Here is a 19,010-nt window from a genome sequence, read left to right as displayed (position 1 = left end):
CTCTTATAGCCCCCCATCAACCTTCATAGCCCCCATATAGCCCCTATGGCCCCCATGGAGTCCCTATAGCTCCTATGGGCCCCATATAGCCCCTATAGACCGCCCCATTGCTTCTATGGACTCCCTAGACCCCCTATGGCTCTTATAGCCCCCCATCAACCTTCATAGCCCCCCCCCAAGCCCCTATGGCCCCCATGGAGGCCCTATAGCTCCTATGGGCCCCACAGAGCCCCTATAGACGCCCCCCCTCCCATAGAGCCCCACGGGCCCCTCCAGACCCTATAGGCGGCTCCCTATGGCCCCGCCCCCCCCCTCGGACGCCGGGGCCCCCCCTGGGGGGGGGGGGGTGGGAGGGGGCGGGGCCTCCCCGGACGCCGGGGCCCCGCGGGCGGCGGCTGCGTCAGCGGGCGGGTCCCTCCCCCCGCCGAAGCCACCGGGGCCGGATCGACGGGCCGGACGCCGGGGCCCCCGCGGCGGCGCCGCCCTCGCCCGCGGTGCCCGTGGCGCGGCCGCACGTAGCCCGGCGGGGGGCCCGGCGTCCGGGCGCGCCCCGTCCGCACCCCCCGCCCTCCCCGCGCCCCATCCCGCGGGGGCCCCGGCGTCCGGGTGCCGCTTTGGGGGGCCCAGGCGTCCGGGTGTCCCCCCCCAAGGGGCCCAGGCGTCCGGGTGTCCCCCCCCCCGCCCCCCAAGGGACCCAGGCGTCCGGGTGCCACTTTGGGGGGCCCAGGCGTCCGAGTGTCCCCCCCAAAATGGGCCCCGGTGTCCGGGTGCCGCTTTGGGGGGCCCAGGCGTCCGGGTGCCCCCCCCCCCAAGGGGCCCAGGCGTCCGGGTGTCCGCTCCAATGGGCCCAGGCGTCCGGGAGCTGCTTTGGGGGGCCCAGGCGTCCGGGTGCCCCCCCAAAGGGGCCCAGGCGTCCGGGTGTCCGCTCCAATGGGCCCAGGCATCCGGGTGACGCTTTGGGGGGCCCAGGCGTCCGGGTGTCCCCCCCAAATGGGCCCCGGCGTCCGGGTGCCGCTTTCGGGGCCCAGGCGTCCGGGTGCCCCCCTCCCCCTCCCAAAATGGGCCCAGGCGTCCGGGCGCTGCTTTGGGGGGGCCCAGGCGTCCGGGTGTCCCCTCCAATGGACCCCGACGTCCAGATGCCCCTCCCTCCCCCCAAATGGGCCCAGGCATCCGGGCTCCTCTTTGGGGGGGGGGCCCAGGCGTCCGGGTGCCCCCCCCGCCCCCCCCCCCCCCCCAAAGGGGCCCAGGCGTCCGGGCGCCGGTTCCTCGTCCCGGCGCGACCGGTTCCTCCGGCGCCTCCGCGTCCCGCTTGGAGGGGAGGGCCCAGGCGTCCGGGCCCCGCCCCCGCCCGCGGGTAGCGGCGTCCGGGGACAGGGACAGGGACAGGGACGCGGGTCCCCCCATGTCCCCATGTCCCCCAATTCCCATGTCCCCAATGTCCCCATGTCCCCATGTCCCCAATGTCCCCATGTTCCCATGTCCCCAATTCCCATGTCCCCAAGTCCCCAATGTCCCCATGTCCCCATGTCCCCCAACTCCCATGTCCCCATGTCCCAGTGTGTCCCCATGTCCCCAATTTCCATGTCCCCCAATCCCCATGTCCCCAATGTCCCCATGTCCCCATGTCCCCCAATTCCCATGTCCCCATGTCCCAGTGTGTCCCCATGTCCCCAAGTCGCCGTGTCCCCATGTCAGGGTGGCCCCGTGTCCCCCTGTTCCGTGTCACTGAGTCCCCATGTCCCCACATCCCCGTGTCCCCTGTGTCATCCCGGTGTCCCCCGTCCCTGGTGCCCATATCCCGTGTCCCCATGTCAATGTGGCCCCGTGTCCTCCTGTCCCCATAGCCAATGTCCCCATATCCCATGTCCCCATATCCCATATTCCATGTCCCCATGTTCCCCTGTCCCCATATTCCATGTCATGGTGTCCCCATATCCCATGTCCCCATGTCCCTCTATCCCATGTCCCCATGTCCCTCTGTCCCTATATCCCGTGTCCCCCTGTCCCCATATTCCATGCCATGGTGTCCCCATGTCCCAATGTCCCCATATCCCATGTCCCCCTGTCCCTCTATCCCGTGTTCCCCTGTCCCCATGTCCCTCTATCCCATGTCCCCCCGTCCCCATATTCCATGTCATGATGCCCCCATGTCCCCATATCCCATGTCCCCCTGTCCCCATATCCCATGTCCCCATGTCCCTCTATCCTGTGTCCCCATCCCGATATTCCATGTCATGATGTCCCCATGTCCCCCTGTCCCCATGTCCCTGTATTCCATGTCCGCCTGTCCCCATATTCCATACCATGATGTCCCCATGTCCCCATATCCCATGTCCCCATGTCCCTCCATCCCGTGTCCCCCTGTCCCCATATCCCATGTCCCCCTGTCCCCGTGTCCCCATATCCCATGTCCCCATGTCACTCTATCCTGTGTCCCCATGTCCCCCTGTCCCCATGTCCCCCTGTCCCCATATCCCATGTCCCCATATCCCATATCCCATGTCCCCCTGTCCCCATGTCCCCCTGTCCCCATATCCCATGTCCCTCTATCCCCATATCTCCATGTCCCCCTGTCCCCATGTCCCCCTGTCCCCATATCCCATGTCCCCATATCCCATGTCCCCATGTTCCCATGTCCCTCCATCCCGTGTCCCCCTGTCCCCATATCCCATGTCCCTCTATCCCCCTGTCCCCCTGTCCCCCTGTCCCCATGTCCCCATATCCCCCTGTCCCCCTGTCCCCCTGTCCCTCCATCCCGTGTCCCCCTGTCCCGGGGTCATCCCGGTCCCGGCCGTTCCCGGGGGCGGCTCCGCTCCGTTATTTCCCAACGCGGCGCCGGCCCGACCGGCTCCGATGGCTCCGGCTCCCGCCCGGCCCGACCGGTCCCGCCGCCTCCGGAGCCATAAAGGGCCTTCCCGGCGCCCGGAACGCGCGAGACTGCGGAGCCGCTCGGAGCCGCTCGGATCTCGGAGCTCCGTGGAGCCGCTCGGAGCTCCAGGGATCCACACGGAGCCGCTCGGAGCTCCAGGGATCCGCACGGAGCCGCTCGGAGCCACTTGGAGCCGCTCGGAGCTCCAGGGATCCATACGGAGCCGCTTGGAGCCACTTGGAGCTGCTCGGAGCTCCGTGGAGCCGCTCGGAGCTCCAGGGATCTGCACGGAGCCGCTCGGAGCTCCAAGGATCCACACGGAGCCGCTTGGAGCCACTTGGAGCCGCTCGGAGCTCCGAGGATCCATACGGAGACACTGGGAGCTCCAGGGATCCACACGGAGCCACTTGGATCTCGGAGCTCTGCGGAGCCGCTCGGAGCTCCAGGGATCCGCACGGAGCCGCTTGGAGCCACTTGGAGCTGCTCGGAGCTCCGAGGATCCATACGGAGACACTGGGAGCTCCAGGGATCCGCACGGAGCCACTTGGATCTCGGAGCTCCAGGGATCCGCACGGAGACACTTGGAGCTCCGAGGATCCGTACGGAGCCGCTCGGAGCTGCTCGGAGCTCCAGGGATCCACACGGAACCACTTGGATCTCGGAGCTCTGCGGAGCCGCTCGGAGCTCCAGGGATCCGCACGGAGACACTCGGAGACACTCAGAGCTCCAGGGATCCACACGGAGCCGCTTGGAGCTCTGAGGATCCGTACGGAGCCACTTGGATCTCGGAGCTCCGTGGAGCTGCTTGGAGCTCCAGGGATCCGCACGGAGCCGCTTGGAGCCACTTGGAGCTCCAAGGATCCACACGGAGCCACTTGGATCTCGGAGCTCCAGGGATCCGCACGGAGACACTTGGAGCTGCTCGGAGCTCCGAGGATCCATACGGAGCCGCTTGGAGCCACTTGGAGCTCCAAGGATCCACTCGGAGCTCCAAGGATCCACACGGAGCCGCACGGATCCACAGGGATCTCCACGGATCCACCCAGCCCCACGGAGCCACAGGGATCCACAGGGATCCAGAGGGATCCACAGGCACCGAAACCGCCTGAGGATTTGGGAATACGGCGCCAAAGTTGACCGGGAATTCCGATTCCGGCCCCAAAACCGACGCGGGATTTGGGATCCAGCATGGAAATCGACCGGTGACTTCCGGTCTGGCGCCAAAATTGACCATGGATTTTGGGATGCGGCGCCGAAATTGAGCGGGAATCTGGGAATTCTGATGAAAACTGACCGGAAAGTCGTGATTTGGGGCACAAAGTGACGTGGGATTTGGGATTGAAACTCACTGGGAATCTGCTGTCCGGGACGGAAAGCGACTGGAAATTCAGGATCTAACAGCAAAACTGAGCGGAAATTTGGGATCCAACGTGGAAACTGAGCCGGAATCTGGGAATTCATCATGGAAGCTGCCTGGGGATCTGCAATATGGGACTGAAATGGAATGGAAAATCAGGATCTAACAGCAAAATTAACTGGGAATTTGGGGTCAAAAGCTGCAACTAACCTGGGATTTGGGATCTGATGCTGAAACCATCCGGAGATTCAGGATCCGACGCGGATACTGAGCCAAAATCTGGGATCTGAAGCCAAAACTGGCTGGAGATTCGGGCTCCAACATGGAAATTTAGCCAGAATCTGGGATCTGACGCCCAAACTGACCAGAGATTCCGGATCCAACACGTAAACTGAGCCGGGATTTGGGATCCGATCCCAAATCCAGCTGGAGATTCGGCCTCGGAGGCGGCAGCCGAGCGGGACTCGGGGCTCTGTGGAATTCCCGGATCCACCGGGATTGGCTGGGAGCTGCTGGGATCCATTGGGATCGGCCGGGATCCATCAGAATCAGTCGGGAACCATCGGGATCAGCTGGATCTATTGGGATCGGGAGGGACCCACTGGGATCCGCCGGATCCATCGTGATCGGGCAGGACCCATCGGGATTTGCCGGATCCAGCAGGACTGGGCGGGATCCATCGGGATCAGCCGGATCCAGTGGGATTTGCCGGATCGGGATCCATCGGGATCAGCCGGATCCAGTGGGATTTGCTGGATCCAGTGGGATTTGCCGGATCCAGCAGGACCGGGTGGGATCCATCGAGATTTGCTGGATCCATCAGGATTTGCCGGATCCGTCGGGATTTGCCGGATCAGGATCCATCAGGATCAGCTGGATCCATTGTAATCGGGCAGGAGCCATCGGGATTTGCCGGATCCGTCGGTATTTGCCGGATCCATTGGGATCAGCGGGATCTGCCGGGATCAGCCGGATCGGGATCCATCGGGATCAGCCGGATCCGCTGGGATTTGCCGGATCAGGATCCATCGGGATCATCCGGATCTGCCGGGATCAGCCGGATCCATCGGGATCAGCTGGATCTGCTGAGATTTTCCGGATCCGCCGGGATTTGCCGGATTGGGATCCATTGGGATTTTCCGGATCCGCCGGGATTTTCCGGATCCGCCGGGATTTGCTGGATCGGGATCCATCAGGATCTTCCGGATCCTCTGGGATCATCCGGATCCGCCGGGATTTGCCGGATTGGGATCCATTGGGATTTTCTGGATCCGCCGGGATCATCCGGATCCATTGGGATTTTCCGGATCCATTGGGATTTTCCGGATCCGTCGGGATCTTCCGGATCCGCCGGGATCTTCCGGATCCGCCGGGATCCATTGGGATTTTCCGGATCCATTGGGATTTTCCGGATCCGCCGGGATTTTCCGGATCCGCCGGGATGCCGCGCGCGTTCCTGGTGAAGAAGCCCCGCGTGGCCTCGGCCGAGCGGGACTGGAGCGCCCTGCCCGACGAGCAGCGAGCGGAGATCTACGTACCCCGTGAGCAACGGGGACATGGGGACAATGGGGACAATGGGGACAATGGGGACAATGGGGACAGTGAGGGGACAACGGGGACGATGGGGACAATGGGGATAACGGGGACATGGGGACAATGAGGGGACATGGGGACAATGGGGACAACAGGGACTACGGGGACATGGGGACAATGGGGACAGTGGGGACAATGGGGATAACGGGGACAGTGGGGACAATGGGGACAATGAGGGGACAACGGGGACAATGGGGACAATGGGGACAGTGAGGGGACAATGGGGACAATGGGGACATGGGGACATAGGGACAATGGGGACAACGGGGACAACGGGGACACCCAGGGACAACAGGGACCCCCAGGAACCCCCAGGGACAGCGGGGACACCCTGGGGACAGTGGGGACAACGGGGACAATGGGGACAGTGGGGACAGCGGGGGGAGCAGGGACACCCCGGGGACCACAGGGACCCCAGGGACAACAGGGACCCCAGGGACAGCGGGGACAATGGGGACAACGGGGACAGTGGGGACACCCCAGGGACAACAGGGACCCTGGGAATAGCAGGGACAGTGGGGACAACGGGGACAGCGGGGACACCTCGAGGACCCCCGGGGACCCCAGGGGACAACAGGGACAGTGGGGGACAATGGGGATAACAGGGACAACAGGGACCCCCAGGGACAACAGGGACCCCAGGGACAGTGGGGACAATGGGACAACAGGGACCCTCAGAGGACTCCGAGGGGCCCCGGCGTCCGGGTGTCCCCCCCTTCCCCCCCCCAGGACCCCCAAGGGGCCCCAGTGTCCCCAAGGGGGCCCCGGTGTCCGGGTGTCCCCCCCTTCCCCCCCCGGGACCCCCAATTCCCCCCCGGGACCCCCAAGGGACCCCAGTGTCCCCAAGGGGCCCCAGTGTCCCCAAGGGGGCCCCGGCGTCCGGGTGTTCCCCCCTTACCCCCCCGGGACCCCCAAGGGACCCCAGTGTCCCCAAGGGGCCCCAGTGTCCCCAAGGGGGCCCCGGCGTCCGGGTGTCCCCCCCTTCCCCCCCCGGGACCCCCAAGGGACCCCAGTGTCCCCAAGGGGGCCCCGGCGTCCGGGTGTCCCCCCCTTCCCCCCCCCGGGACCCCCAAGGGACCCCAGTGTCCCCAAGGGGACCCCGGCGTCCGGGTGTCCCCCCCCTTCCCCCCCCGGGACCCCCAAGGGACCCCAGTGTCCCCAAGGGGCCCCAGTGTCCCCCAGGGGGCCCCGGCGTCCGGGTGCCCCCCCCCCCCCCCGGGGTGAGCTCAGGCGTCCCCCCCCTCCCGCCCCCGAGGGGCCCCGGCGTCCGGGCGCCATCCCCGCCCTAATGACAGGGCCGCTCCCGGGCGGGGCTCGAGCCACGCGGCCCGCCCGGACGCCGGGGCCCCTGCGGCGACCGCGGGGGGGGGGGGAGCCGGTCGCCGGGGCCCCTCGGGGACATTGGGGTCCCTTTGGGGTCCCTTGGGGGGGTACCCGGATGCCAGGGCCCCTTGGGGACACTGGGGTCCCTGGGGGGAACTTGGGGGTCCCGGGGGGTCACTCGGACACCGGGGCCCCGTGGGGTCCCTTAGGGGGGTCACCCGGACGCTGGGGCCCCTTGGGGACATTGGGGTCCCTTGGGGGGGGTCACCCGGATGCCGGGGCCCCTCGGGGACACTGGGGTCCCTTAGGGGTCCCTGAGGGGGGAGGGGGTGTCACCCGGACGCCGGGGCCCCTTGGGGAGATTGGGGTCCCTTGGGGGTCCTGGGAGTGTCACTCGGACGCCGGGGCCCCTTGGGGACACTGGGGTCCCTTGGGGGGATCACCCGGACGCCGGGGCCCCTTGGGGACATTGAGGTCCCTTGGGGGGGGCACCCGGACGCCGGGGCCCCTTGGGGACACTGGGGTCCCTGGGGGGGTCCCTGGGGGACACTTGGGGGTCCCGGGGGGGCGGGGGGGGGGGTCACCCGGACGCCGGGGCCCCTCGGGGACACTTGGGGTTCCTGGGGGTCCCTTGGGGGGGGGAGCCGGATGCCAGGGCCCCTTGGGGACATTGGGGTCCCTGGGGGTCCCGGGGGGGACTTGGGGGTCCCGGGGGGGCGGGGGGGGGGGGTCACCCGGACGCCGGGGCCCCTCGGGGACACTTGGGGTCCCTTGGGGGTCCCGGGGGTGTCACCCGGACGCCGGGGCCCCTTGGGGACATTGAGGTCCCTTGGGGGGGGCACCCGGACGCCGGGGCCCCTCGGGGACAGTGGGGTCCCTTGGGGGTCACCCGGACGCCGGGGCCCCTCGGGGACACTTGGGGGTCCCGGGGGGGCGGGGGGGGGGAGGTCACCGGACGCCGGGGCCCCTTGGTGACAACGAGGCCCCTTGGGGGGTTCCCGGGGTGGGGGAGGGGAGGTCACCCGGACGCCGGGGCCCCTCGGGGCCCCCGAGGTCCCGCCCGGACGCCGGGGCCCTCCCCGTGACCCGACTGGGCCGACGGGTTCCGGCGTCGGCGCCGCGGGGCCCCCCCGGAAACGGTTAATTAAGGGCGGCCTCATTAGCGGGGAGGGGGGGGGAGCGGGGGAGGAGGGGGGTTTTGGGGGGGATTTCAGGGGATTTGGGGGCGATTTAGGTTTTTCTGGGGGGCTCTAGGGTGTTTGGGGGCGATTTGGGGCATTTTAGGGTGATTTGGGGTAATTTGAGAGGCTTGGGGGTTTTGGGGCATTTTAGGGTGATTTGGGTTGATTTGGGGTAATTTAAGAGGCTTGGGGCGATTTGGGGCATTTTAGGGTGATTTGGGGTAATTTGAGGGGCTTGGGGCGATTTGGGGCATTTTAGGGTGATTTGGGTTGATTTGGGGTAATTTAAGAGGCTTGGGGTGATTTGGAGCATTTTAGGGTGATTTGGGTTGATTTGGGGTAATTTGAGGGTCTTGGGGTGATTTGGGGCATTTTTAGGGTGATTTGGGGTAATTTGAGGGGCTTGGGGCGATTTAGGGCATTTTAGGGTGATTTGGGTTGATTTGGGGTAATTTGAGGGGCTTGGGGTGATTTGGGGGCAATTCTGGGTGTTTCGGGTTCATTTGGGGTAATTTGAGGGTCTTGGGGTGATTTGGGGCATTTTTAGGGTGATTTGGGGTAATTTGAGGGGCTTGGGGCGATTTAGGGCATTTTAGGGTGATTTGGGTTGATTTGGGGTAATTTGAGGGGCTTGGGTGATTTGGGGGCAATTCTGGGTGTTTCGGGTTCATTTGGGGTAATTTGAGGGTGTTGGGGTGATTTGGGGCATTTTTAGGGTGATTTGGGGTAATTTGAGGGTCTTGGGGTGATTTGGGGTATTTTAGGGTGATTTGGGGTAATTTGAGGGGCTTGGGGTGATTTGGGGGCAATTCTGGGTGTTTTGGGGGTGACTGGGGGCGCTTTGTCCTACTACGTGTGTGTGGGGGGCTGTTTTGGGGTGATTTCGGCTCGTTTTGGGGCACTTTGACCCCCCAATGTCCCGGGGGGGCTTTTAAAGGGGCAATTTGGGGGTTTCTGGGCGATTTGGGGTGGATTCGAGGTAATTTGGGTGACCTTGGGGGATTTTGGGGTGTTTTGCGGTGATCTCCGGGTATTTTGGGGCGATTCTGGGCGGTTTCGGGTTTTTTTGTGCTGATCTCGGGGTGTTTCGGGCTGTTTTGGGTGATTTCGGGGTGTTTCGGGGTGATCTCGGGGTGTTTCGGGGTGATTTTGGGGTGATTCTGGGCGGTTTCGGGGTGACTTTGGGGTCTTTCAGGGTGATTTTGGGGTAATTCTGGGCGGTTTCGGGGTGACTTTGGGGTCTTTCAGGGTGTTTCGGGATGGTTTGGGGGTGATTTCGGGTGGTTTCGGGGTGACTTTGGGGTGTTTTGGGTGATTTTGGAGTCATTTCGGGGTGTTTCGAGATATTTCGGGGTGTTTCGGGGTGATTTTGGGGCAATTCTGGGCGGTTTTGGGGTAACTTTGTGGTGTTTTGGGGGCAATTCTGGGCAGTTTTGCGGTGACTTTAGGGTGTTTCAGGTGATTTTGGAGTGATTTTGGGGTGTTTGGAGATATCTCGGGGTGTTTCGGGGTGATTTTGGGGCCGTTCCAGGCAGTTTCGGCTCATTTTGGGGCGGTTTCGGGATGTTTTCAGGTCTTTCGGGTGATTTTTGGGCAACTCCTGGTGGTTTTGGGATGACTTTGGGGTGTTTCAGGGTGTTTTGTTGTGACTTGGGGGTGTTTTGGGTTATTTTGGGGTGATCTCGCTGTGTTTCAGGTGATTTTGGGGCGATTCCGGGTGGTCTTGGGGTGACTTTGGGGTGTTTGGGGGTTATTTCGGGGTGTTTCTGGTTGTTTCGGGTGATTTTGGGGTGATCTCGCTGTGCTCCGGGGTGATTTTTGGGGTGTTTGGGGGTTATTTCGGGGTGTTCTGGGTTGATCTCGGGGTGTTTCGGGTCATTTTGGGGCGATTCCCGGTGGCCTTGGGGTGACTTTGGGGTGTTTTGGGGTGATTTGGGGTGTTTCTGGTTATTTCGGGTGATTTTGGGGCGATCTCGCTGTGCTCCGCGGTGATTTTGAGGTGTTTGGGGGTTATTTCGGGGTGTTCTGGGGGGATCTCGGGGTGTTTCGGCTCGTTTTGGGGCGGTTTCGGCTCATTTTGGGGCGGTTTCGGCTCATTTCGGGCTCTCCCCCCCCCCAGTCTGCCTGGGCGGCTGCGCCCCCCCCCGCAGGGACCCCGAGGTCGCCGCCCCGCCCCCCGCTGGCCCCGCCCCCGGCCCCTTCCCGCCCCCCCGCGCCAAGGTGAGAGGGGGCGGGGCCTGCGGGGGGGCGGGGCCTGCGGGGGGCGGGAGGGGCCGGCACTCCGGGGGAGGGGTCTGGGACTGAGTGGGCGGGGCTTTGCGGTGCTGTCTGGGGTGGGCGGGGCCTCGAGAGCCCCGGGGCGGGGCTTGGAGCTGGGTTGGGGTCCTGGGGGCGGGGCTTGAAGTGGGCGGGGCTTGGGAGAACACGGGATGGGGGGGCCGGTCCCTGAGGGTTCCATAGGGTCCAGGGGATCCCATAGGGTCCTATAGGGTTCCATAGGGTCCCATATGTTCCCATAGGGTTCCATAGGGTCCCATAGGTTCCTATGGGGTTCTATAGGGTTCCATAGGGTCCCCTAGGTTCCTATAGGGTTCCATAGGGTCCCATATGTTCCCATAGGGTTCCATAGGGTCCCACAGGGCTGTCCCGTCCCCAGGGCGGCCCCGCGCTCCCGGACGCCGGGGCCCTGTGCTGCCCCGTGTGCTGCTGGTTCCATAGGGTCCCATAGGATCCCATAGGGGTCCATAGGTTCCCATAGCGTTCTATAGGTTCCTATAGGTTCCCATAGGGTTCTACAGGGTTCTATAGGGTCACAGAGCTTCCCATGGGGTCCCATAGGTTCCTATAGGGTTCTATAGGATCCCATAGGGTCCCACTGGGCTGTCCCCGTCCCCAGGGCGGCCCCGCGCTCCCGGACGCTGGGGCCCTGTCCTTCCGACGCCATAGGGTCCAGGGGATCCCATAGGGTCCCATAGGGTTCCACAGGGTCCCATAGGTTCCTATAGGGTTCTATAGGGTTCCATAGGGTCCCAGCGGGCTGTCCCGTCCCCAGGGCGGCCCCGCGCTCCCGGATGCCGGGGCCCTCTGCTGCCCCGTGTGCTGCTGGCTCCATAGGGTCCAGGGGATCCCATAAGTTCCTATGGGGTTCTATAGGGTCCCATAGGTTCCCATAGGGTTCCATAGGTTCCCATAGGGCCCAGGGGATCCCATAGGTTCCTATAGGGTTCCACAGGGTTCCACAGGGTCCCATAGGGTCCAGGGGATCCCACAGGGTCCCATAGGGTTCCACAGGGTCCCATAGGTTCCCATAGGTTCCTATAGGGTTCTATAGGGTTCCATAGGGTCCCAGCGGGCTGTCCCGTCCCCAGGGCGGCCCCGCGCTCCCGGATGCCGGGGCCCTCCGCTGCCCCGTGTGCTGCTGGTTCCATAGGGTCCAGGGGATCCCATAGGTTCCTATGGGGTTCTATAGGGTTCCATAGGGTCCCACAGGGCTGTCCCCGTCCCCAGGGCAGCCCTGCGCTCCCAGACGCCGGGGTCCTGTGTTTCCGACTCTATAGGGTCCAGGGGATCCCATAGGGTCCCACTGGTTCCCATAGGGTCCAGGGGATCCCATAGGTTCCCATAGGGTTCTTTAGGGTTCTATAGAGCTCTATAGGGCTCTATAGGTTCCTACAGGTTCCCATAAGGTTCTATAGGGTTCTGTAGGGTCCCATAGGTTCCTATAGGGTCCCATAGGTTCCTATGGGGTTCTATAGGGTTCCATAGGGTCCCACCAGGCTGTCCTGTCCCCAGGGCACCCCCTTGCTCCTGGACACCAGGGCCCTGCGCTGCCCCGTGTGCTGCTGGCTCCATAGGGTCCAGGGGATCCCGTAGGGTCCCATAGGGTCCCATAGGGTTCCATAGGATCCCATAAGTTCCCATAGGTTCCTATAGGGTTCTATAGGGTTCCATAGGGTTCCACAGGGCTGTCCCCGTCCCCAGGGCGGCCCCGCGCTCCCGGACGCCGGGGCCCTCCGCTGCCCCGTGTGCTGCTGGCTCCATAGGGTCCAGGGGATCCCATAGGGTCCCATAGAGTTCCACAGGATCCCATAGGTTCCTATGGGGTTCTATAGGGTCCCATAGGTTCCCATAGGGTTCCATAGGGTTCCACAGGGTCCCATAGGGTCCAGGGGATCCCACAGGTTCCCATAGGGTTCCACAGGGTCCCATAGGTTCCTATAGGGTTCCATAGGGTCCCAGCGGGCTGTCCCCGTCCCCAGGGCGGCCCCACGCTCCCGGACGCCGGGGCCCTGTGCTGCCCCGTGTGCTGCTGGCTCCATAGGGTCCAGGCGATCCCATAAGTTCCTATGGGGTTCTATAGGGTTCCATAGGTTCCTATGGGGTTCTATAGGGTTCCATAGGGTCCCACAGGGCTGTCCCCGTCCCCAGGGCGGCCCCGCGCTCCTGGACGCCGGGGCCCTGTGCTTCCGACTCCATAGGGTCCAGGGGATCCCATAGGGTCCCATAGGATCCCATAGGGTCCCATAGAGCTCTATAGGGTCCCATAGGGATGTCCCCACACTGTCCCCGTCCCCAGGGCGGCCCTGCGCTCCCGGACGCCGGGGCCCTCTGCTGCCCCGTGTGCTGCTGGCTCCATAGGGTCCAGGGGATCCCATAGGGTCCCATAGGGTTCCATAGGGTCCCATAGGTTCCCATAGGGTTCCACAGGGTCCCATAGGTTCCCATAGGGCTCTCTAGGGTTCCATAGGGTCCCATAGGGATGTCCCCACACTGTCCCCGTCCCCAGGGCGGCCCCGCGCTCCCGGACGCCGGGGCCCTCTGCTGCCCCGTGTGCTGCTGGCTCCATAGGGTCCAGGGGATCCCATAGGGTTCCACAGGGTCCCATAGGTTCCTATGGGGTTCTATAGGGTTCCATAGGGTCCCACAGGGCTGTCCCCGTCCCCAGGGCGGCCTCGCGCTCTCGGACGCCGGGGCCCTCCGCTGCCCCGTGTGCTGCTGGCTCCATAGGGTCCAGGGGATCCCATAGGATCCCATAGGGTCCCATAAGTTCCTATGGGGTTCTATAGGGTTCCATAGGGTCCCACCAGGCTGTCCTATCCCCAGGGCACCCCCTCGCTCCTGGACACCAGGGCCCTCCGCTGTCCCGTGTGCTGCTGGCTCCATAGGGTCCAGGGGATCCCATAGGGTCCCATAGGGTTCCACAGGGTCCCATAGAGCTCTATAGGGTCCCATAGGGTCCCATAGGGATGTCCCCACACTGTCCCCGTCCCCAGGGCGGCCCCGCGCTCCCGGACGCCGGGGCCCTCCGCTGCCCCGTGTGCCAGAAGGCCTTCGGGCTGCAGCGGCTCCTGAGCCGCCACCTCAAGTGTCACAGCGAGGTGAAGCGTCACCTGTGTCCCTACTGCGGCAAGGGCTTCAATGACACCTTCGACCTCAAGCGGCACGTGCGCACGCACACCGGTGAGGGACACGGGGACATGGGGACATGGGGGACATGGGGATATGGGGACACAGGGGACATGGGGGACATGGGGGGACATGGGGGACATGGGGGGACATGGGGGGACACGGGGGGACATGAGGACATGGGGGACATGGGGGGACATGGGGGACATGTGGGGACATGGGGGGACATGGGGGACATGGGGCATAGGGGGACATGGGGGACATGGGGACATGGGGGACATGGGGGGACATGGGGGGACATGGGGTACATGGGGCATAGGGGGACATGGGGGGACATGGGGGACATGGGGGGACGTGGGGGACACGGGAACATGGGGGACAAGGTGGGGGGGACACTGGGGGACATGAGGACATGGGGACATGGGGGACATGGGGGACACGGGGGACACGGGGGGCATTGGGGGACATGAGGACATGGGGGGACATGGGGATATGGGGGACCCGGGGGACATGGGGGACATGGGGGACATGAGGACATGGGGGGACATGGGGGACATGGGGGACATGGTGGGACATGGGGGGACATGGAGGACATGGGGACATGGGGGACATGGGGACATGGGGACATGGGGGACATGGGGGGCATGGGAGACATGGGGGGACATGGAGGACACGGGGACATGGGGGACATGGGGGGACATGGGGGACATGGGGCATAGGGGGACATGGGGGGACATGGGGGATATGGGGGGCATTGGGGGACATGAGGACATGGGGGGACATGGGGGACATGGGGCATAGGGGGACATGGGGGGACATGGGGACATGGGGGACATGGGGGGACATGGCGGACATGGGAACATGGAGACATGGAGGCGACAGGGACACAGGGACATGGGGGATAGGGGGAATATGGGGACATGGAGGGACATGGGGACATGGGGGGCAGGGGGGCACATGAGGGGACTTGGGGACATGGGGGAACATGGGGACTTGGGGGGACAAGGAGGAACATAGGGACATGGCGGGCACAGGGGACATGGGGGGACATGGGACGTGGGGACACAGGGGACATGGGGACACAGGGACATGGGGGACACGGGGACATTGGGGGGACACAGGGGACATGGGGACATGGGGGATATAGGTCCTGTATGTGCTCTAAGTGCTCTAGGCACTCGCCCTGTGCTGCCTCGCAGGCTATAGGTTCTATGGGCTATAGGGGATCTATAGGTGCTATAGGCGCTATAGGCTCTCACCATGCGCCTCCCTATAGTGTGTGCAAGAAGAGGCTCATGGAGCCCATATGGAGACAGGAGCCCGTCAGCCCTATGGGATCTATGGGTACTCACGTGGGGTTTCCTTGCAGGTTATAGGCTCTATAGGTGCTATAGGCTCCATATATACGTTCCCATGCAGGAGTCCGTCCCTATAAATGCAGTGCGTGCGAGAAGGCGTTCACGCAGCCCTAGGGAGACAGGAACTCGTTAGTTCTATGGGATCTATAGATACTCACATGGGGTTTATTTTCACTCCAGACATTCTATAGGTTCCATATGTCCATTCCTCCATAGGTGTCCGCCCGTACAAGTGCAGCGCGTGCGAGAAGGCGTTCACGCAGCCCTGGGGAGACAGGAACCCGTTAGTTCTATGGGATCTATAGATACTCACATGGGGTTTATTTTCACTCCGGACATTCTATAGGTGCTAATGCACGTTTCCCCTATAGGTGTCCGCCTGTACAAGCGCAGCGCGTGCGAGAAGGCGTTCACGCAGCCCTAGGGAGACAGGAACTCGCTAGTTCTATGGGATCTATAGATACTCACGTGGGGTTTCCTCACAGTGCAGACATTCTATAGGTGCTATATGTGTCTTCTCCTATAGGTGTCCGCCCGTACAAGCGCAGCGCGTGCGAGAAGGCGTTCACGCAGCCCTAGGGAGACAGGAACTCGTTAGTTCTATGGGATCTATAGATACTCACATGGCGTTCCCTTGCAGTTTGGACGCTCTATAGGCTCCATACATGTGTTTTCCTATAGGTGTCCGCCCGTAGAAGTGCAGCGCGTGCGAGAAGGCGTTCACACAGCCCTAGGGAGACAGGAACTCGTTAGTTCTATGGGATCTATAGATACTCACATGGGGTTTATTTTCACTCCAGACATTCTATAGGTTCCATATGTCCATTCCTCCATAGGTGTCCGCCCGTACAAGTGCAGCGCGTGCGAGAAGGCGTTCACGCAGCCCTAGGGAGACAGGAACTCGCTAGTTCTATGGGATCTATAGATACTCACGCAGGGTTTCCTCGCAGTGCAGACATTCTATAGGTGCTATATGTGTCTTCTCCTATAGATGTCCATCCCTATAAGCGCAGCGCATGCGAGAAGGCGTTCACGCAGCCCTAGGGAGACAGGAACTCGTTAGTTCTATGGGATCTATAGATACTCACATGGCGTTCCCTTGCAGTTTGGACGCTCTATAGGCTCCATACATGTGTTTTCCTATAGGTGTCCGCCCGTAGAAGTGCAGCGCGTGCGAGAAGGCGTTCACACAGCCCTAGGAAGACAGGAACTCGTTAGTTCTATGGGATCTATAGATACTCACGTGGGGTTTATTTTCACTCCAGACATTCTATAGGTGCTATACGTGTCTTCCCCTATAGGTGTCCGCCCGTATAAGTGCAGCGCGTGCGAGAAGGCGTTCACGCAGCCCTAGGGAGACAGGAACTCGTTAGTTCTATGGGATCTATAGATACTCACATGCGCTTTCCTTGCACCCTGGACATTCTATAGGTTCCATATGTCCATTCCTCCATAGGTGTCCGCCCGTACAAGTGCAGCGCGTGCGAGAAGGCGTTCACGCAGCCCTAGGGAGACAGGAACTCGTTGGTTCTATGGGATCTATAGATACTCACAGGGGGTTTCCTTGCAGTCCGGATGCTCTATAGGCTCCATAGGCTCCATACGTGCGTTCTCCCATAGGTGTCCGCCCGTACAAGTGCAGCGCGTGCGAGAAGGCGTTCACGCAGCGCTGCTCGCTCGAGTCGCACCTGCGCAAGATCCACGGCGAGGCGCAGCGCTACGCGTACAAGGAGCGGCGCGCCAAGCTCTACGTGTGCGAGGAGTGCGGCGGCACGGCCGGCAGCGCCGGCGCGCACCTGGAGCACCTGCGCGCCCGCCACCCGCTCAGCCCGCTGCTGCCACGCCTGGCGCGCAAGGTGGCCGCCGCCGCCGCCGCCGCCGCCGCGGGTGGCACTGGTGGCGTTGGTGGCACTGGTGGCACTGGGGGTGGCACTGGGGGTGGCGCTGGGGGTGGTGGTGGCCCCAGTGGGAGCTTAGGGGGGAGGCCGCTGGGCGCCCAGGACACGCCCCCTTGGTCCTAGGACACGCCCCCGCGTCCCACGACACACCCCCTTGGTCATAGGACACGCCCCCTCAGTCTCAGGACACGCCCCCTGGGTCCCAGGACATGCCCTCTTGGTCATAGGACACACCCCCTCCGTCTCAGGACACGCCCCCGCGTCCCACGACACACCCCCTTGGTCATAGGACACACCCCCTCCGTCTCAGGACACGCCCCCTCAGTCTCAGGACACCCCCCCGCGTCCCAGGACACGCCCCCTTGGTCATAGGACACACCCCCTCCGTCTCAGGACACGCCCCCTCAGTCTCAGGACACCCCCCCGCGTCCCAGGACACGCCCCCTTGGTCATAGGACACACCCCCTCCGTCTCAGGACACACCCCCTCAGTCTCAGGACATCCCCCCGGGTTCCAGGACACGCCCCCTGGGTCCTAGGACATGGCCCCTCGGTCTCCGGACACGCCCCCTCGGTGCTAGGACACGCCCCCAGGTTCCAGGACACGCCCCCCTCGGTCTCGGGGCTGCTGCCGCGCCTGGCGCGCAAGGTGGCCGCCGCCGCCGCCGCCGCCGCCGCGGGTGGCACTGGTGGCGCTGGTGGCACTGGGGGTGGCGCTGGGGGTGGCGCTGGGGGTGGTGGTGGCCCCAGTGGGAGCTTAGGGGGGAGGCCGCTGGGCGCCCAGGACACGCCCCCTTGGTCCTAGGGCACGCCCCCTCAGGCTCAGGACACGCCCCCGGGTTCCAGGACACGCCCCCTGGGTACTAGGACATGCCCCCGGCTTCTAGAACCCACTCCTCTGGGTCCCAGGACACACCCCCTCAGACTCAGGACACGCCCCCTTGGTCCTAGGACACGCCCCCTTGGTCCTAGGACACGCCCCCTCAGTCTCAGGACACCCCCCCGGGTTCCAGGACACGCCCCCTGGGTACTAGGACTCGCCCCCGGGTTCCAGGACACGCCTCCTCGGTCACAGGACATCCCCCCGGGTCCTTGGACACGCCCCCTTGCTCCTAGGACACACCCCCAGGTTCCAGGACACGCCCCCTCCATCCTAGGACACGGCCCCTCGGTCTCGGGGCCGCCGCTGCCGCGGCCACCAGGGCAGGTGGCACTGGGGGTGGCGCTGGGGGTGGCCCGGTTGGTGGCCCTGTTGGTGGTGGCCCCAGTGGGAGCTTAAGGGGGAGGCCGCTGGGCTCCCAGGACACGCCCCCTTGGTCCTAGGACACGCCCCCTTGGTCCTAGGACACGCCCCCGGGTTCCAGGACACGCCCCCGCATCCCAGGACACACCCCCTTGGTCATAGGACACCCCCCCTCTGTCTCAGGACACGCCCCCTCAGTCTCAGGACACCCCCCCCGGGTTCCAGGACACGCCCCCTCGGTCTCAAGACACGCCCCCTTGGTCTCAGGACATCCCCCCGGTACCAGGACACGCCCCCTGGGTCCTAGGACACGCCCCCTCAGTCTCAGGACACGCCCCCCGCGTTCCAGGACACGCCCCCCTGGGTACTAGGACATGGCCCCTCGGTCTCCGGACACACCCCATCGGGGGTAGGACACGCCCCCAGGTTCCAGGACACGCCCCCTCCATCCTAGGACACGGCCCCCTCGGTCTCGGGGCCGCCGCCGCCGCGGCCACCAGGGGGGGTGGCACTGGGGGTGGCCCGGTTGGTGGCCCCGTTGGTGGTGGCCCCAGTGGGAGCTTAGGGGGGAGGCCGCTGGGCGCCCAGGACACGCCCCCTTGGTCCTAGGACACGCCCCCGGGTTCCAGGACACGCCCCCGCGTCCCAGGACACGCCCCCTTGGTCCTAGGACACGCCCCCTTGGTCCTAGGACACGCCCTCTCAGTCTCAGGACACCCCCCCGCGTCCCAGGACACACCCCCTTGGTCATAGGACACACCCCCTCAGTCTCAGGACACGCCC

At 64.2% G+C, this 19,010-nt stretch overlaps 1 protein-coding gene across 1 annotated transcript; it reads left to right on the top strand.

Annotated features, from left to right (window-relative positions):
• Positions 1–5,667: 5,667 nt before the first annotated feature.
• LOC104581019 (putative transcription factor Ovo-like 1) lies at positions 5,668–17,673 on the top strand (the record flags this gene model as incomplete). The annotated part of the gene is made up of 4 exons (XM_088538281.1): positions 5,668–5,760; positions 13,597–13,783; positions 16,708–16,983; positions 17,566–17,673. Coding segments are annotated over exons 1-4 (664 nt in total), but the record flags the coding sequence as incomplete, so codon positions are not given.
• Between the last annotated feature and the right edge of the window lie 1,337 nt (positions 17,674–19,010).

The sequence above is a fragment of the Tinamus guttatus genome, unplaced genomic scaffold (genome assembly GCF_059628265.1).
Source record: "Tinamus guttatus ecotype Peru unplaced genomic scaffold, ASM5962826v1 Tinamus_guttatus_pri_ptg000981l, whole genome shotgun sequence".
Taxonomy (NCBI): Eukaryota; Metazoa; Chordata; class Aves; order Tinamiformes; family Tinamidae; genus Tinamus; species Tinamus guttatus.
Note: the sequence above shows the minus strand (reverse complement) of the source record. Positions and strands in the feature narration are given on the sequence as shown.